The sequence below is a fragment of the Canis lupus genome, chromosome 3, assembly GCF_048164855.1.
Source record: "Canis lupus baileyi chromosome 3, mCanLup2.hap1, whole genome shotgun sequence".
NCBI classification, from domain to species: domain Eukaryota; kingdom Metazoa; phylum Chordata; class Mammalia; order Carnivora; family Canidae; genus Canis; species Canis lupus.
In genome coordinates this window covers 7,394,072-7,408,450 of record NC_132840.1, presented here as the reverse complement: position 1 = coordinate 7,408,450, position 14,379 = coordinate 7,394,072, and the positions used below count along the sequence as shown (strand labels likewise).

The window sequence follows — 14,379 nt, the reverse complement described above, 5'->3', positions numbered from 1 at the left end:
CCAGCTCTGTTTCCCCTGGCACCAAGGGAGGAAGGCGGAACTGAAACCAGGCCCAGAGCTGGCTCCCTGAGGCTATGCCCCTTTGCAGCAATCTCTAGCCACCCCCATTGGCCAGGGTGTCCCTCCCACTGGCCTTAGAGCCCCTCCCACCTCCACTCTAGATAAGGCCAGCCCAGGACTGCTTCACTGGGCAATAGGCACTAGGGCTGGAATGGGGCCGCCGGGCTCCCCATGGCAGTGGGGGCTGCTGCTGCTGCTGCTCCCCCCTGCCACCCCCTTCTGGCTTTTCAATGTGCTCTTCCCCCCGCACACCACGCCCAAGGCTGAGCTCAGTAACCACACACGGCCCGTCATCCTCGGTAAGCCCCCGCCAGGCCCCTGAAGCGCCAGGCCAGACCTCAGGGAGCCTGGGTCCCAGCCCCCTGGTAGCAGACCTGCCAAGGCCCGTCTGCCCCTGCATCCGCCCTGATACCTGCTTCTGTGTTTGAGGGTCCAAATGCTTCTCCTGCAGAGAAATGAAGCCCTTCCCCCACTACACTGGTCAGGCGTGCCTGGGCCCTCTACCCAGGCGGGTGGAGTTGGGGGGGGTGTGCCTGAGGGCTCAGCCAGGGCATTACAGCCGCTCAGCCCCCACCCCAGCAAGGATAAGCCCAGCCCAGCAAAACAAGAGGCCCATCAAGGCCTGCCTCCTACTCCTAGGCCCAGGCCCTACTCCCCTATACCTATTTGTTCTCACCTTGGACTTCGGCATTAATTGGAGAGCCAGGCTAGATATTTGCCTTTTGGGGACAGGGGTCAGTGGCCTTGGCCCCTGCACCTTCCTTGCCTGAGGGGAACCTGGGCTCTGGGCTGCTGGGGGGAGAGGGTGCGGGGTTGTGATCGGAAAGGACCAAGTCCTTAGTTCCTGGAGGTGGAGGGTGTGGGAGATGAAGGGGTGGAGCCGGGCCTGGAGTGAGCAGCGGAGGGCGGGGTGGAATCCAAGGAATTCAGAATGAAGGCTAGTGCCCACAGTGCCTGGCTGCCTGGGGAATCAGCTGGAAGCCAAGCTGGATAAACCAGATGTGGTGAACTGGATGTGCTACCGCAAGACAGAGGAATTCTTCACCATCTGGCTGGATCTCAATATGTTCCTACCCCTTGGAGTGGACTGCTGGATCGATAACACCAGGTACCTGCCATCCCCTCTGCCTGGGCCCCCACACTGCCCCTGGGCTGCTGGCCGGCTGAATGGCCCCCTGCCCCCAGGGTTGTCTACAACCGCAGCTCTGGGCGTGTGTCCAATGCCCCTGGTGTAGAGATCCGCGTCCCTGGCTTTGGGAAGACCTACTCTGTCGAGTACCTGGATAACAACAAGCTGGCAGGTGAGTTCAGTGGGGGAAAGGGCGGGGCTCCAGCTGCCATTGGTGTCCCAGAGCCTCCCGTGCCGCTGCCTTCCCACAGGTTACATGCACACACTGGTGCAGAATCTGGTCAACAATGGGTACGTGCGGGACGAGACGGTGAGGGCCGCCCCCTACGACTGGCGGCTGGAGCCTAGTGAGTGTCTGCGGGAGTGGGCTTGGGGCAGGGCAGGTGGGCCCCCGACCACCATGGCCCTGACCCCACCCTGACCCTGCCTGTCCCATTGCAGGCCAGCAGGAGGAATACTACCGGAAGCTCGCTGGGCTGGTGGAGGAGATGCACGCTGCCTATGGGAAGCCTGTCTTCCTCATTGGTCACAGCCTCGGTTGCCTACACTTGCTCTATTTCTTGCTGCGCCAGCCTCAGGCCTGGAAGGACCACTTCATCGATGGGTTCATCTCTCTCGGGGCTCCCTGGGGGGGTTCCATCAAGCCCATGCTGGTCTTGGCCTCAGGTGAGAGGGCCTCAGACCACCTATGTCAATGAGAGGACTGGGGTTGGGGGAATGAAGCTGACCACGGGCCTGTCCTCACTCCTGCTTCTGCTTACGGTGCCAGGCTGAGGGTATTATTTACCATCCCTAAGGCATGGCCCCTGTCACTGGCCCCTGAGAGCCGTAAGCCCGGCCCGACCTGGTGACTCCTGCCAGAAATCTGTTTTGGTGACAAAAGGAAAGTAAACAGAGAGGAAATGAACCCAAGCAATCTGACACATGGGCCTAGGTCTGTTCCTTGTGGTCCCAGGGCCTGCCCACTTAGCTTTTAGCTGCCATCTACTTCCAGGAGCTTCTAGGTGTTTTCCAGGGATCTGCCTATGGAGGACAGATGTGCCCAAGCCAGGGCCAGATCCTAAAAGCCCCTTTGCCCTTCCCTGAGAAGTGGCACAGCTACCACCTGTTGAGCACTAAGTGTAGGCTGGGCAGAGCCAGACTCCACCTTCCTCCCAGGAGCGTACAGTCCCTGAGGGAAACACTCATCAGACTACATCAATAAATGCCAAACACAGACACAGTCTACCTTCATCCTTCCCAAGGACACAGCTCTGACCCCTGTCACATAGCTCTGGGTCACAGGGGCCAGCAGACACCTGGCTGAGGGAGAACCACCAGCACCATCTACACACACACACACACACACACACACACACAGCCATCTTCAGGAAACCAGCCCCTAGAGGCTCTTTAGCTCTGCTCCACAGACATGCCCTCAGGGCTTCCCATTTAATAAGCACACATTGAACACCTACTGAATGCCAGGCCTGCTCAGAGTCTGTGGCTTGTAATCAGTGTTTGGATTGCGCAGGGGCAAGCTTGAGCATCCAGCTGAGACTGGGGTGGGAGGCATGTTGTGGGCCAGAGGCAGCCAGACCTGGCTCCCTGACCCCCCTGCCTCTTGTTCACAGGTGACAACCAGGGCATCCCGATCATGTCCAGCATCAAGCTGAGAGAGGAACAGCGTATAACGACGACCTCCCCCTGGATGTTTCCTTCCAGAGAGGCATGGCCCGAAGACCATGTGTTCATTTCCACGCCCAGCTTCAACTACACAGGCCGTGACTTCCAGCGCTTCTTTGCAGACTTGCACTTTGAGGAAGGCTGGTACATGTGGCTACAGTCACGTGACCTACTGGCAGGACTCCCAGCACCCGGTGTGGAAGTGTACTGTCTATATGGCGTGGGCCTGCCCACACCCCGCACTTACATCTTTGATCATGGCTTTCCCTACACAGACCCCGTAGGGGTGCTCTATGAGGACGGTGATGACACCGTAGCCACACGCAGTACTGAGCTCTGTGCCCGCTGGCAGAGCCGCCAGCCACAGCCTGTGCACCTGCTGCCTCTGCATGGGACAGAGCACCTCAACATGGTCTTCAGTAACCAGACTTTAGAGCACATCAATGCCATCCTGTTGGGTACCTACCGACATAACACCCCTGTACCCCCAGCTGCCAGCCCAGGGCCTCTGCCCCCTGAATAAAGATCTTCTTTTGCTCTCTAAGCCTTGATGTGTATTGTGGGTTGGGGAGGAGGCACTAGAGTCCATATAGCAGGCCTCACTGAGCAGTAGCCATAGGCCTGGTGCTTTGTGGAATATAAAGGCAGGATGGACTTCGGTGAAGCCTGGGCTTGAACTGGGAACCCTGAGATGTCTAGCTTCCCACTCTCCTGGTTGAGCTGTTGATGTAGCCTGCCTCTGCTTGGGGGATGGGGGACTAGAGGTAGCTGCACAAACAGCTGTGGGATGGAGGCATTTGGAGCCAAAGTGCAGAGCAGGGAAGATGTGAGCTGTCCTGCCCACTCTCAAAAGGGCAAGTGGATTCCACCTCTAGACAGGGTCTTTTTTTTTTTTTTTTTTTTTAAGGTTTATTTATGAGGGGGCAGTGGAGGGCAAAGAAGATCTCAAGCAGACTCCCCACTGAGCTCAGAGCCCACCGCAGGGCTCGATCCCACAAACCATGAGCCAAAATCACAAGTCAGATGCTCACCTGAGCCACCCAGGAGCCCCCCTAGACAGGGCCTTTTGAGGGCTAAGTGGATATCAGAAGCACAAGAGTTTTTAGAATCTGAGGGAGAAACAGCCCCTAATCAGATCATTTCTCTAATGATGGTGTAATTAAGGGAACTAAGTGGTCTGAGAGAAAAGTTTAGGGAGCACCAAAGGGCTGAGTCTTGGGGGGTCAGGGAAGGCTGCCCAGAGGGGATGGTGCCTATTCTGAGATCAGACGGGATGAGAAAGGTCATGTGGGCCGCTATAACTTGGGTTTTTTTTTTTTTTTTTAAGATTTATTTATTTATTCATGATAGACATAGAGAAAGAGAGAGAGAGAGAGAGGCAGAGACACAGGAGGAGGGAGAAGCAGGTTCCATGCCGGGAGCCTGACGTGGGACTCGATCCCAGGACTCCAGGATTGCGCCCTGGACCAAAGGCAGGCACTAAACCGCTGAGCCACCCAGGGATCCCCTATAACTTCGGTTTGAACCTAAGAACAATAATGCAGTTGCTGAGGGGGTTAACCAGATTTTCAATCTAGGAGACCCTTCTCTGGAAGGTAAAGCTAGCCCGAGGCAGGGACTGAGGAGCGGGAAGCTTGGGGAAGCCAGGATAGGCAGTGCGGTATCCAGAGGGGACAGGATGCTCGCGGAGACTAACGCGGTAGTTAGGAGAAAGCTGCCAATAGATAAAGGGTCATTTGGGAGGTGAAATAAGGCTTGGCCATGGGTAGAGCCCAGCATGCCTCCAAGCCACGAGATGGGCAGCCCCACAGCACCCCTCTTGTGAGAGGGAAGATAGCACCCGAGACACGGAAGGTCACCATGTGTCACCACGGTGGATAGAGCCTTGGTGTTTCAGATTTCAGGGAGGAGGCAAAGGCAACAAAAGAGCTGAGGGAGAAAGGGCGCCATAGGACAAAAGGCAGCCATGCCTGATGCTGTCGGGAGGCCAGGACTAGACACCTGGCCAGTGTGACAGCCTCAGGATTGAGGGACTTGAAGTCAGAGCTGGGATCGGGATCCTCAAAGCTAGGGCTCAGGCTGGAAGGCGGAGGAGCTGCTAACATCCCCCGACCCAGGCCTGACCCAGATGGAGCTGTCTGTCCCTCTGTACAGACTGAGGACTAGGGAGCAGGATGGAAAGCCAAGCGAGGACATCTCCCCTTTGACAAGCTGCCTGGGACCAGAGGCAAAGGTGAAAGTGAAAGAAGATGCAGAAAGGGGCCAGCCAAGCTCAGGAAAGGTGAAAGCGAAACCAGGAAGCCCCGGACCAGCCAGGCGGGTGCGGGACAGAGGACCCGGCTTGGGCCTTTCTTGCTCCCCGCTGGTCGCACAGAGACCCCCAACCCCTGGACCACCCTGCCCACCTGGAGATGCTGAAGCTGGCGTCAGAGCCCCAACGGGGCTTCTCCTTCGAGAACTGCCAGAGGTGATGGGGGTGATGGTCTAGAGCTGAGCTGCTATGCTCTCCCCGAAGGCCTCGGGCACCGACACTCCAGGGCCTTTATTCCCGGTGGGGGCGGAGGGGCGGCAGGGTGTGCTGGGCGACTTGGGTTGCCAGGCTCCCGCCGCTAGACGCGGGCGAGGCTGGGACGTAGTTGGAGGATGTGATGCGGCCCCAGAACCCCAACCTGGGCCACTCCACTCCGTTTCCAGAAACGCATCCTTAGAACGCGTCCTCCCGGGGTTCCGGATCCCTCGTGCACACAAGACCGGAACCACCATCGCGGGCCTCGTGTTCCGAGTGAGCAGGGACTTGGGCCTGGGGGCTTGGAGGGGCTGCTGGGGGATCCAAAGCCACTGGGCCAGCGACCCTCTCCCACCAGGATGGAGTCATCCTGGGCGCGGATACGCGGGCCACTAACGACTCGGTCGTGATGGATAAGAACTGCGAGAAGATCCACTTCATCGCCCCCAAAATCTAGTGAGAAATCCCCAACCCCGACCCCCTACTCAAGACCAACCCTGCCGCCGGCCCCCCCGCCCCCCCGCCCCCGGCCCCTGCTTCTCCGGGCCCCACCCACACCGAGCCTCCACTCGTTCTCAGCTGCTGTGGGGCTGGAGTAGCCGCGGACGCCGAGATGACCACGCGGATGGCGGCGTCCAACATGGAGCTACACTCCCTGTCCACGGGCCGCGAGCCCCGCGTGACCACGGTCACGCGCCTTCTGCGCCAGACCCTCTTCCGGTGCTGGGGCCGGGCTCAGGCGGCCCCGGGGACGGGCGCGGCCGGGGGGCGGGACTGAGGGGAGCTGGGCCGGGCGGGGGCGGGGCGGCCAGAGCCGGGACCGGAAGGGGCCGCCCCAGGAGGAGCCGGGCGGCCGGAAGGAGCGGCGCTGCCCCGGTCGCCAGCACAGGAAGGGGCGGGGCCCGGGCCCGGAGGCGGGGCTGACCACGCCCACTCCCCCCAGGTACCGGGGCCACGTGGGCGCGTCGCTGCTGGTGGGCGGCGTAGACTTCTCGGGACCGCAGCTCTACAGCGTGCACCCGCACGGCTCCTACAGCCGGCTGCCCTTCACCGCCCTGGGTGAGCGCTTCTCCCCTTTCCCTGCGGCCCTGGCCTCGCGTTCGTCCCGCGACTGGGTGGCCACGACCGACCTCAGATGCCCCTCCTGCCCGCAGGTTCCGGCCAGGACGCCGCGCTGGCGGTCCTGGAGGATCGGTTCCAGCCGAACATGACGGTGAGCAACACCTGTCCCCCACGACGTGTTCACTGACGGGAAGCGCACGCGGGAGTTGGGGTAACACACAGGGATCCTAGTAGAGGTCAGGGAGGGCTTCTTGGAGGAGGTGACGACTGAGTGGAGGCCGAGGGGCCAGTGGAATCAGAATGAAGTAGTGCTATTCCAGGAGACGATCATCAGCGCCAGAGTTTGAACTGCCCGGAGAAGTCAAAGCTCAGGACCATGTGAAGCTGAGGGAGGAGGGAACGGCAAGTGGGGTCTGGAGTCCCGATTCTGTTTGAGGTGGGATGGAAGTGAATGACAGGTGTTGCTTCAGAGGCGCCTAAGGCCCGGAAGTGAAAGAGCAGTGAGCTGGTAGTTTGGGGACCGAGACGCATTGGTTGGGGGGACAATCCTGGAAGCAGAACCGTAAGTGTAAGAGAAGTTTGTGAACATGGGACAGTGAGACAGTCTCTGGAGAGAACGAGGCAGAGGCCAGGGCAAGGGAGTCTGGGCTGGCTGGGGGAATAGGGAATAGGGGTCTGGGTAGGAGCAAATGGTAAATAGTCTGGGCTTTGAGATGAGCAGAAACCTGTAGGCTGTAGGCTGAAGGGCGCCAGCAGGGTCCGGCAGGTCTCCCCCACACGTATCGTCACAGCTAGAGGCTGCGCAGGAGCTGCTAGTGGAAGCCATCACTGCTGGGATCCTGGGTGACCTCGGCTCCGGCGGCAGTGTGGATGCATGTGTGATAACGGGGACCGGCGCCAAACTTCTGAGAACATTAAGCTCCCCCACAAAGCCCACAGAAAGGTGGGAACTTGGGAAATGGGGAGACCACTGGGGAGGATGGGGCAGTAGCAGGGCAAATGGGGGACTGCAAGATGGACTATATGATGGGCCCAAATTGAGAGGCTGTCCTTCCCTTCTCCCAGACCCAGCCAGTACTACTTTGCCCCTGGGACAACAGCAGTCCAGTCCCAGACAGTGAAGCCACTGACCCTGGAGCTGCTGGAGGAAACTGTGCAGGCAATGGAGGTGGAGTGAAGTGGGATGATGCTTAGGGCTTGGAACAAGGAGGAATAAACATAGAAAATAGAAAAACACCTAAGCAGATGGCTGTGTCGTTCCTGGGTGGAGAGGGGACAAGCAGCCATCAGGACTCTGGCTAATGTACACCTGCAGGTGCCACTCCCTGCCGTGGCTCCAGTGCCTGGCCTAACAGGTGGCTTCACCCATCACCTCAGGCATCTACTCCTCCGGAACCCCAGCCCTAGCAAGCACGGCAGCTACAGGAGGGGAGCCCCCTGCCGACTCCACACTGCAGAGGTCCCCTGCTGCTCCAGTGCCTTGCTCTTGCCCTCTAGTCCACCGGGGAATGTTGTGAAGTCCAGAAGGCCCCCTGCACTGCCCCCGCCTTGAGTCTTTACCTGGCTCATCAGCGTCCCACAGCAAACCCCACACCCCTCGGTCAAGGACGGCCCCGTGGAGCTCACTGAGTCAGCCTTGAGTATTGGTAAAGGAGCTGCTCCCTGACTCCAAGGGCAAGTTCTCACAGAACACTCCTCCCCCCTGCAACACCTGTACCCGTGGAACCCCTCCCTTGACCAGGCACACCCTGAGGTGCTAACACCAAACAGGCCTTCTATTTGAACGTGCTGAGCTGTGACCGGGCGGGGGTGGGGGGGGGGTGGGGGACTCCTAAGTTTGCTGGGCTGACAGGAGTCCTAGAGCTCATGCAGAGAGAGATGACATGACACATTTATCCAGCAGACCTTTGCTGGGCACCCACTGAGGGCCAGCCTAGGTGCCATGTGCAGGCAGGAGCATCCTGCCTTCAGAACAGCTGTTTCCACCCGAGCCTCGGAACTGTTAGAATCTGCCCAAGCCCTGGGGAGCATCTCCTCTGAGCTGGACTTCCCCGGGCCACTGATTGTGCCCCCTCACACCCAGTATTTTATTATGATTTTTAAACATAGAAGCTGAAAGAACTGCATTGAACACATGTATACCCACAACTGACTTTACAATTATTGTTATATTTGCTTGATCACATTTCTATTCCTCCATCCCTCTGTTCAACCATTAACTCATCTTATTTTTTGAAGTTTGGAGTCCCTTGGTGCCCCACACCCCCTAGGAGCCCAGCCAACTTACCCACTGCAGCTTTGCACACAGGGCTGTCTTCTCTTCCTCAGTGCAGGCTCAGCCTTGAACTCTATAACAGATGGGCTGTGGACACCAAGAGCTTGCCCACAGGAGCCCGAAGGCCTGGAAGCTGCCAGAGATTTGGTGGCTGTCACCCTTGCACCCATAACCTCCATTCAGGGTCAGCCAGTCACCAAGGGCTCACACCTTACCCTCCTCTCAGGGTCCCTCTCAGGTGTCCTCTCATCAATAAGTGTGGGCTTCAGAGCTAGATGAAATTTTGGGTCCAGACACACTATGTGCTGGTAGGAGAGATACCATCTCTCTAGGAAAACTGACTCCTGTTCCAGGTTGGTGAGACATCACTGAAATGCTGTTAGGATTTGTGACCTGCTGGAACCCCTGTCCTGGCTGCATGGCCTTGGCCCTCCACAGCAGAGCTGGCACAGCTGGACATTCCCTCCACCCATCAGGAACACCCCTGGGCGCTGAGCAGGCTTCTCTGAGTCTGGTGCCCCAGCCAGCCCTGAGACACTTCCCTGATCCCAGCCACCAGGCAGTCCACACAAGTCCTTGCTACTTAGCACATACTTAGGGATGTGAGGTGGTTCAAGGAGCCAATCAGAGACCAGGTTTTGGGGGAGTGGAGATGAGAACCTCACACCTGGGCTCTGTCTGATAAAGCCCAGGCCTAGGTCCAGGACCTTGGCCTAGAGATCCTCCTCCTGACCAAGGCCTCAGGCCTGGGACTTTTGCCCAAGGACAAAGAGAACCATAAAAGCAGGCTCAGCTCTCAGCCTCATGCCTGCCACAATGCTGCTGCTCAGTCTGACCCTTAGCCTGGTCCTCCTCGGCTCCTCCTGGGGTGAGTGGGCCTGGACTAGCCCTGATGACCAGCCCTAAAGCAACCTGGCTCCCCAAACCAGCCCAGGCTTCCTGCCCAGGGGCTCAGGGCAGGGGCTGGGCTGGCTGGAAGGAACCAGGTGGACAGAGTGGGTACAGGAAAAAGGATATGCCAGGGCCGGGGCCCGGTGGGGGGTGTGTGTGTGCAAGAGGTGGGCAGGGGCTGGTTTCACAAATGAGACAGGAGATCAGGCCAGAGCTAGAAGCCAGGGATGGTTGAGAAAGCTGAGAAGTAGAGGTTGGACATGTAGTTTAGGGAGAAGCCTCTGGCTGTTGAGGCCTGGAGCAGGTGGCAAGGCCAGGAAGGAGACTATCCCAGGGGTCAGGGAGAAAAATGGTCTGAGTTGGAGGGTAGGAGTAAAGTTGAAGAATAATGGGACGTAAGGGTGGAGAGAGATGTGAGAGAATGGACAGAATTTGGGGGGTAGTTAGACACAGGTAAGGACATGGGAAACCAAGATACCTAGGGGTGCTCAGGGTGAGAAAGGGTAGTGACAAGCCCTCTCGATTCGGACCTCTCTGAGGGGCAGAGCCCAGGGGCACCCAGGAGGTGGGGAGAGGTGGGTGGGGGTGTAGAAAGCAGGTCCTCACCAGCCCAATGGCCAGGCTGCGGCATTCCTGCCATCAAGCCAGTCCTGAGCTTCAGCCAGAGGATTGTCAACGGGGAGAATGCAGTGCCCGGCTCCTGGCCCTGGCAGGTGTCCCTGCAGGTACGTGCACCCTGAACCCTGAGGGTGGGGCAGGGTCCCAGGTGCTTCATGTAGGTTTAGCCTGAGCCCACCCCTACTTCTGACCACTGACCCCAGGACAAAAGTGGCTTCCACTTCTGTGGTGGTTCCCTCATCAGCCAGTCCTGGGTGGTCACTGCTGCCCACTGCAATGTCATGTGAGTACTCCCACTCTACCCGCCCCCTCAGCCCACTTCTCCCCACCTCGTTCCCCTGGATGCCCCTCTTGTCACTCTGCCCTCCCTGTGGCTGCACAACCCCACTCTGACTGCAGCCCTGGCCGTCACGTTGTTGTCCTGGGAGAGTACGACCGATCATCCAATGCTGAGCCTTTGCAGGTTCTGTCCATCTCAAAGGTGAGTGTCTGGGCTACAGACATGGAAAGGAAGAGTGGACAGGGCAGGTGGGTGGGCTCTGGGGATGAGGAATTCAGGGCATGCCCTAGGCTAGCCCCTTCAACAACCATCAACCCTACGGGGCCTTCGCCCACCACCATCCTATATGGTCCCTTCCTGGTTCCACAGGCCATCACGTACCCTTCCTGGAACCCCACCACCTTAAACAATGACCTGACGCTACTGAAGCTCGCCTCCCCAGCCCGGTACACTCAACGCATCTCACCAGTCTGCCTGGCTTCCCCAGATGAGGAGCTGCCTGCAGGCCTCAAGTGTGCCACCACTGGCTGGGGACGCCTCAGCGGCGTGGGTAGGAATTTGGGCCAGAGATCTGGGTAATGTGGCTAAGATGGGAACAAGTCATCCAGGGCCGAACTACCCCCTTCTGGTCTACAGGCAATGTGACCCCAGCACGTCTACAGCAGGTGGCTCTGCCTCTGGTCACCGTGAATGAGTGCAGGCAGTACTGGGGTTCACGTATCACTGATGCCATGATCTGTGCAGGTGGCTCAGGGGCCTCCTCATGCCAGGTGAGCATCGGCACCCTGTCCTGCCCTCTCCACTGCCCTGTGGCACCCCCTAATCACCATGCTGACTTTTCTCCTCTCCCTCCCGCAGGGAGACTCTGGAGGCCCTCTTGTCTGCCAGAAGGGGAACACATGGGTGCTTATTGGCATTGTCTCCTGGGGCACCACCAATTGCAATGTGCGCCAGCCTGCCATATACACTCGGGTTAGTAAGTTCAGCACCTGGATCAGCCAGGTCATAGCCTACAACTGAGCCGACCACAGGCCCTCTCCCCATCTCAATCCAATAAAGACTCCATGCTCTGTCCTCTTGTGTATTCTTGTTTGTCCTTTCAAGGGAAAGGAGAGGCTCTCAGGAGCCCTGCTCCCCACTTGGGACTTTGACTTCTGGCATGGCAGGCATTGAGTCAGATTTTCCCAGAGTAGCCATGCCCAGCCCGGGCTCCCACATCTTTCTTCTTCCTAGGCAACCCCTCAGTCCACAGCATGGAGTCTGGGCTGTCAGAATGGATGAGCAGCCTTCCCTGGGGATGGCAGCCTGTTTATTGAGTACAGAGGATACATTTACAAACAGAGTACACAAAATAAATACCTGCACATTCTCCAGCCACGGTCCATGGTATAAAGGCCCAGGTGGGCCTATCAAAGGCCCATGTCTCCAAATGTCCTCTGTCCTACCCTTAGGACCACGCCTATTTTGGACAAGAGAGGAAATGAATGCCCAGGGCTTCAGGCCCCCGAGACACTTGGGGAAATGGGGGGAATTCTGAGGATTTGGCTCTCCGCTGCCTTGTGCCAGGAGCACTTGGGATGGGAGATGTATAAGGCACAGTCAACTTGGCCCAGAGCGGTCTCTTTGGCTTTGTTTCTCACTGGAGGTGGCACTTGCAGAAAGAAGGGGGCCTGGAGCAAGGCTACCCACTGAGAGAAACAGTGAGGGCCAATCCCTCCAGGCTGGGCCCCAGATCCTTCCCATTCACTAAAAGCAGCTGTGGAGGAAGGGGACTTGGGTTCCAGCCTGGTGGAGGGAGATGGGGGAGGTGCCATGACTGACATGGGGATGGTCTGGCTCAGGCCTCTGGGAAAGCAGCCACCCAATTCCACCCACCTCCTGCAGGGGGTCCCTCCAGCCTGAGATTCGGCAGAGCCCAAGCTGGAAGGGTAATGCTGTGAAAGGAAGCAGGGACAGGCTGGACCAGGCAAGGCCAGCTGTGGGAAGGCCAGGGCCCCTAGGCACTCAGGGTTCAGAGGCAGGTCACACAGTATGGCTAAGTTCCAACTGGAGCTGCACAGCAGCTCAGCAGAAGGGGAGGGCTGAGCAGCCTGGGGACCTTTCCTAAATACAGGAGGTCCTTCCTTCCTACTTTCTCTAGAGGATGAGGGAGGAGCACAGTGGTCAGTCCTAGGCTGCCCATAACTCATGTCAGACACTAGATGGCGCCTTCATGCCACTGCGAGGAGGGAACAGCAGCGCCTGAAGGGAAGGGGCAACCGGCAGTACCAAGGGTGGAACCGGACAGGGCTGACACTGGAATCTTAATGGGGGTCTCCCTGGAAAGCCCCTGGCCTCTGCCTTGACCCTGGTGCCCCCATTCCCCAGGTAGCAGCAGTGGGGTTCCCTTTAACCCCCACGGTTGGGAAGGAGGCACCTAGGGAATAGAATGGGCATCCAAGGGGGAGAGAGAGGTGATAGTGGGCTCTGTAAAGAAGGCACTCAAAACAGCGGCCTGGTGGGCAGGAGGTCTCTCATTGCAGAGAGAGAGGTTGGAGCCTGGAGCAAGCCTGCTACTAACATGGCCAACATAGTCCAGAAGGGCCAAGGACCATGCCATGGCCCTACCACTAGAGGTTCTAGCCAGTCCTGGGGCTAGGAGGGGTCCCTGGGGGCACCATGAAGGGACAAAGACCTTGGGTGAGAGGCGGGAGACTGTAGACTTAGCCAGGGGCTGAGAGTCCAGCCAAGGCACAAGCTTTGTGCTTCCTAGGCCTCTCACTGGGGCACAGATCAGGATGCAACAGAATGTGGGGAGGCCAGAGAAGATTCAGTGAAGAGGCTTTCAGAAGTAACTGTCCCAAAGAGTCCTGGGACCATAGGACGCCCTCCGCCTGGCACAACATACCCCCTTGGTCTCGGGGAAGAGTCAAGGGGTGAGGGAGCCTGAAGGCCAGGTCCTGCCCCTTCCCCAACTTGTAGCAGAGCAGTTGCCCAGGAGCACTGGTGCCAGGCCAGGCTTCCAGTTCACAGGGCTCACAGCCCCCTGGGCTCCCTTCACTCTGTCACACCAGACTCAGGCCCAGGATGAGGATAGGGGCTGCTGAAGGCACAGGGAAGGGGCTGGGGCCAGTCACCTGCCTCTGGCCATACAGGCCTATCTCTAGAGAGGGTGTCGGGCCCAAAGGGCACGGCAGTGCATGGCCAAGCTGGGACCGTGGCACGTCTGCACTGCAGCCAGGTGGCTCAGCCATTGTACTGCTGCTGGTAGCGCAGGTTGAGCTCCCGCAGTTCCCTCTCCCGTACACGGCGCGACTTGTTGGAGCGTGTGGAGCGGCTGGAACGCGTGGACTGGGCCGATTTGGTGCTCTGACAGCGTGAGGAAGCACGTTTGAGGAGGTTCTGGGAGATGGAGCGGTGCAGATTCTTCATGGATGAAGAGGCTGCCATGCTCACCACCCATGGGTGCCTCAGGGCCTGCAGTGCAGTCATACGGGCGCCGGGGTCCACCGTCAGCAGGCGGTCAATGAAGTCCTTGGCCAGGTTGGACACACTGGGCCAGGGCTAGAGGCCAAGGACAAGCATTAGCACGAGAGCACTGAACACGGCTCTCCCCATGCTGACGATGCCACCACCACAGCACTTAGAACTGTCCAGCATCCCTGCACTCTCCCCTCGAGAAAAGCAATGCCCGTCTCCTCCCAAGTACAGTCTTCTGGGCCTCCCCCGCCCACCCAGCGCTGGGCCAGGCCATGAAGCAGAGGCTCTTCTCTGAGTAAGGAGTCCATCTGAAAGCACAAGGACTGTACCTCTTCCCAAGCAGCAAACTTCTAAGGAGACCTGGACTCAAAGCCTGGCTCAGGAAGGTGGCCCCTGTCAAGAAGTCCCACCTGGCTGAATCCTTAGGTTCCCGG

At 58.6% G+C, this 14,379-nt stretch overlaps 4 protein-coding genes across 8 annotated transcripts in view; 3 read left to right on the top strand and 1 right to left on the bottom strand.

The window, feature by feature from the left end:
* Positions 1-55: 55 nt before the first annotated feature.
* On the top strand, positions 56-3,398 carry LCAT (lecithin-cholesterol acyltransferase). Of its 2 annotated transcripts, none has more exons than XM_072816010.1 (6): positions 56-359; positions 1,012-1,168; positions 1,246-1,361; positions 1,441-1,536; positions 1,631-1,855; positions 2,803-3,398. In XM_072816010.1, the coding sequence occupies exons 1-6, from the start codon at positions 212-214 to the stop codon at positions 3,375-3,377; spliced, it is 1,317 nt and encodes a 438-aa protein (XP_072672111.1). In that variant the 5' UTR covers positions 56-211; the 3' UTR covers positions 3,378-3,398. The 2 variants fall into 2 exon arrangements, with proteins under 2 accessions (XP_072672111.1, XP_072672104.1); XM_072816003.1 differs by having other exon boundaries at positions 127-359; positions 1,003-1,168.
* Positions 3,399-5,123: 1,725 nt separating this feature from the next.
* PSMB10 (proteasome 20S subunit beta 10) lies at positions 5,124-7,658 on the top strand. The gene is made up of 8 exons (XM_072816086.1): positions 5,124-5,321; positions 5,549-5,636; positions 5,719-5,816; positions 5,940-6,080; positions 6,304-6,419; positions 6,515-6,573; positions 7,214-7,365; positions 7,488-7,658. The coding sequence occupies exons 1-8, from the start codon at positions 5,266-5,268 to the stop codon at positions 7,597-7,599; spliced, it is 822 nt and encodes a 273-aa protein (XP_072672187.1). The 5' UTR covers positions 5,124-5,265; the 3' UTR covers positions 7,600-7,658.
* Positions 7,659-8,321: 663 nt separating this feature from the next.
* On the top strand, positions 8,322-11,560 carry CTRL (chymotrypsin like). Its single transcript, XM_072816097.1, has 7 exons — positions 8,322-9,565; positions 10,210-10,313; positions 10,410-10,489; positions 10,606-10,687; positions 10,856-11,036; positions 11,123-11,256; positions 11,345-11,560. The coding sequence occupies exons 1-7, from the start codon at positions 9,502-9,504 to the stop codon at positions 11,504-11,506; spliced, it is 807 nt and encodes a 268-aa protein (XP_072672198.1). The 5' UTR covers positions 8,322-9,501; the 3' UTR covers positions 11,507-11,560.
* A 192-nt stretch (positions 11,561-11,752) lies between these two features.
* PSKH1 (protein serine kinase H1) overlaps positions 11,753-14,379 on the bottom strand; it is a 28,582-nt gene continuing 25,955 nt past the window's right edge. For all 4 annotated transcript variants that reach the window (XM_072816043.1, XM_072816023.1, XM_072816035.1 and 1 more), the window contains one exon: positions 11,753-14,029. In XM_072816043.1, coding sequence (XP_072672144.1) covers positions 13,978-14,029 — 52 coding nt within the window. In that variant the 3' untranslated portion in view covers positions 11,753-13,977. The remainder of the gene's footprint in view (positions 14,030-14,379) is intronic.

Bases quoted from the DNA above. Each gene is read 5' to 3' on its own strand.
- LCAT (XM_072816003.1), top strand. From the start codon at position 212: ATGGGGCCGCCGGGCTCCCCATGGCAGTGGGGGCTGCTGCTGCTGCTG. The intron at 1,169-1,245 runs GTACCTGCCATC...CCCTGCCCCCAG, and splicing joins TGCTGGATCGATAACACCAG to GGTTGTCTACAACCGCAGCT. The intron at 1,362-1,440 runs GTGAGTTCAGTG...GCCTTCCCACAG, and splicing joins GGATAACAACAAGCTGGCAG to GTTACATGCACACACTGGTG.
- CTRL (XM_072816097.1), top strand. From the start codon at position 9,502: ATGCCTGCCACAATGCTGCTGCTCAGTCTGACCCTTAGCCTGGTCCTC. The intron at 10,314-10,409 runs GTACGTGCACCC...CACTGACCCCAG, and splicing joins CCTGGCAGGTGTCCCTGCAG to GACAAAAGTGGCTTCCACTT. The intron at 11,257-11,344 runs GTGAGCATCGGC...TCCCTCCCGCAG, and splicing joins CAGGGGCCTCCTCATGCCAG to GGAGACTCTGGAGGCCCTCT.
- PSMB10 (XM_072816086.1), top strand. From the start codon at position 5,266: ATGCTGAAGCTGGCGTCAGAGCCCCAACGGGGCTTCTCCTTCGAGAAC. The intron at 5,637-5,718 runs GTGAGCAGGGAC...CTCTCCCACCAG, and splicing joins TCGCGGGCCTCGTGTTCCGA to GATGGAGTCATCCTGGGCGC. The intron at 5,817-5,939 runs GTGAGAAATCCC...ACTCGTTCTCAG, and splicing joins TTCATCGCCCCCAAAATCTA to CTGCTGTGGGGCTGGAGTAG.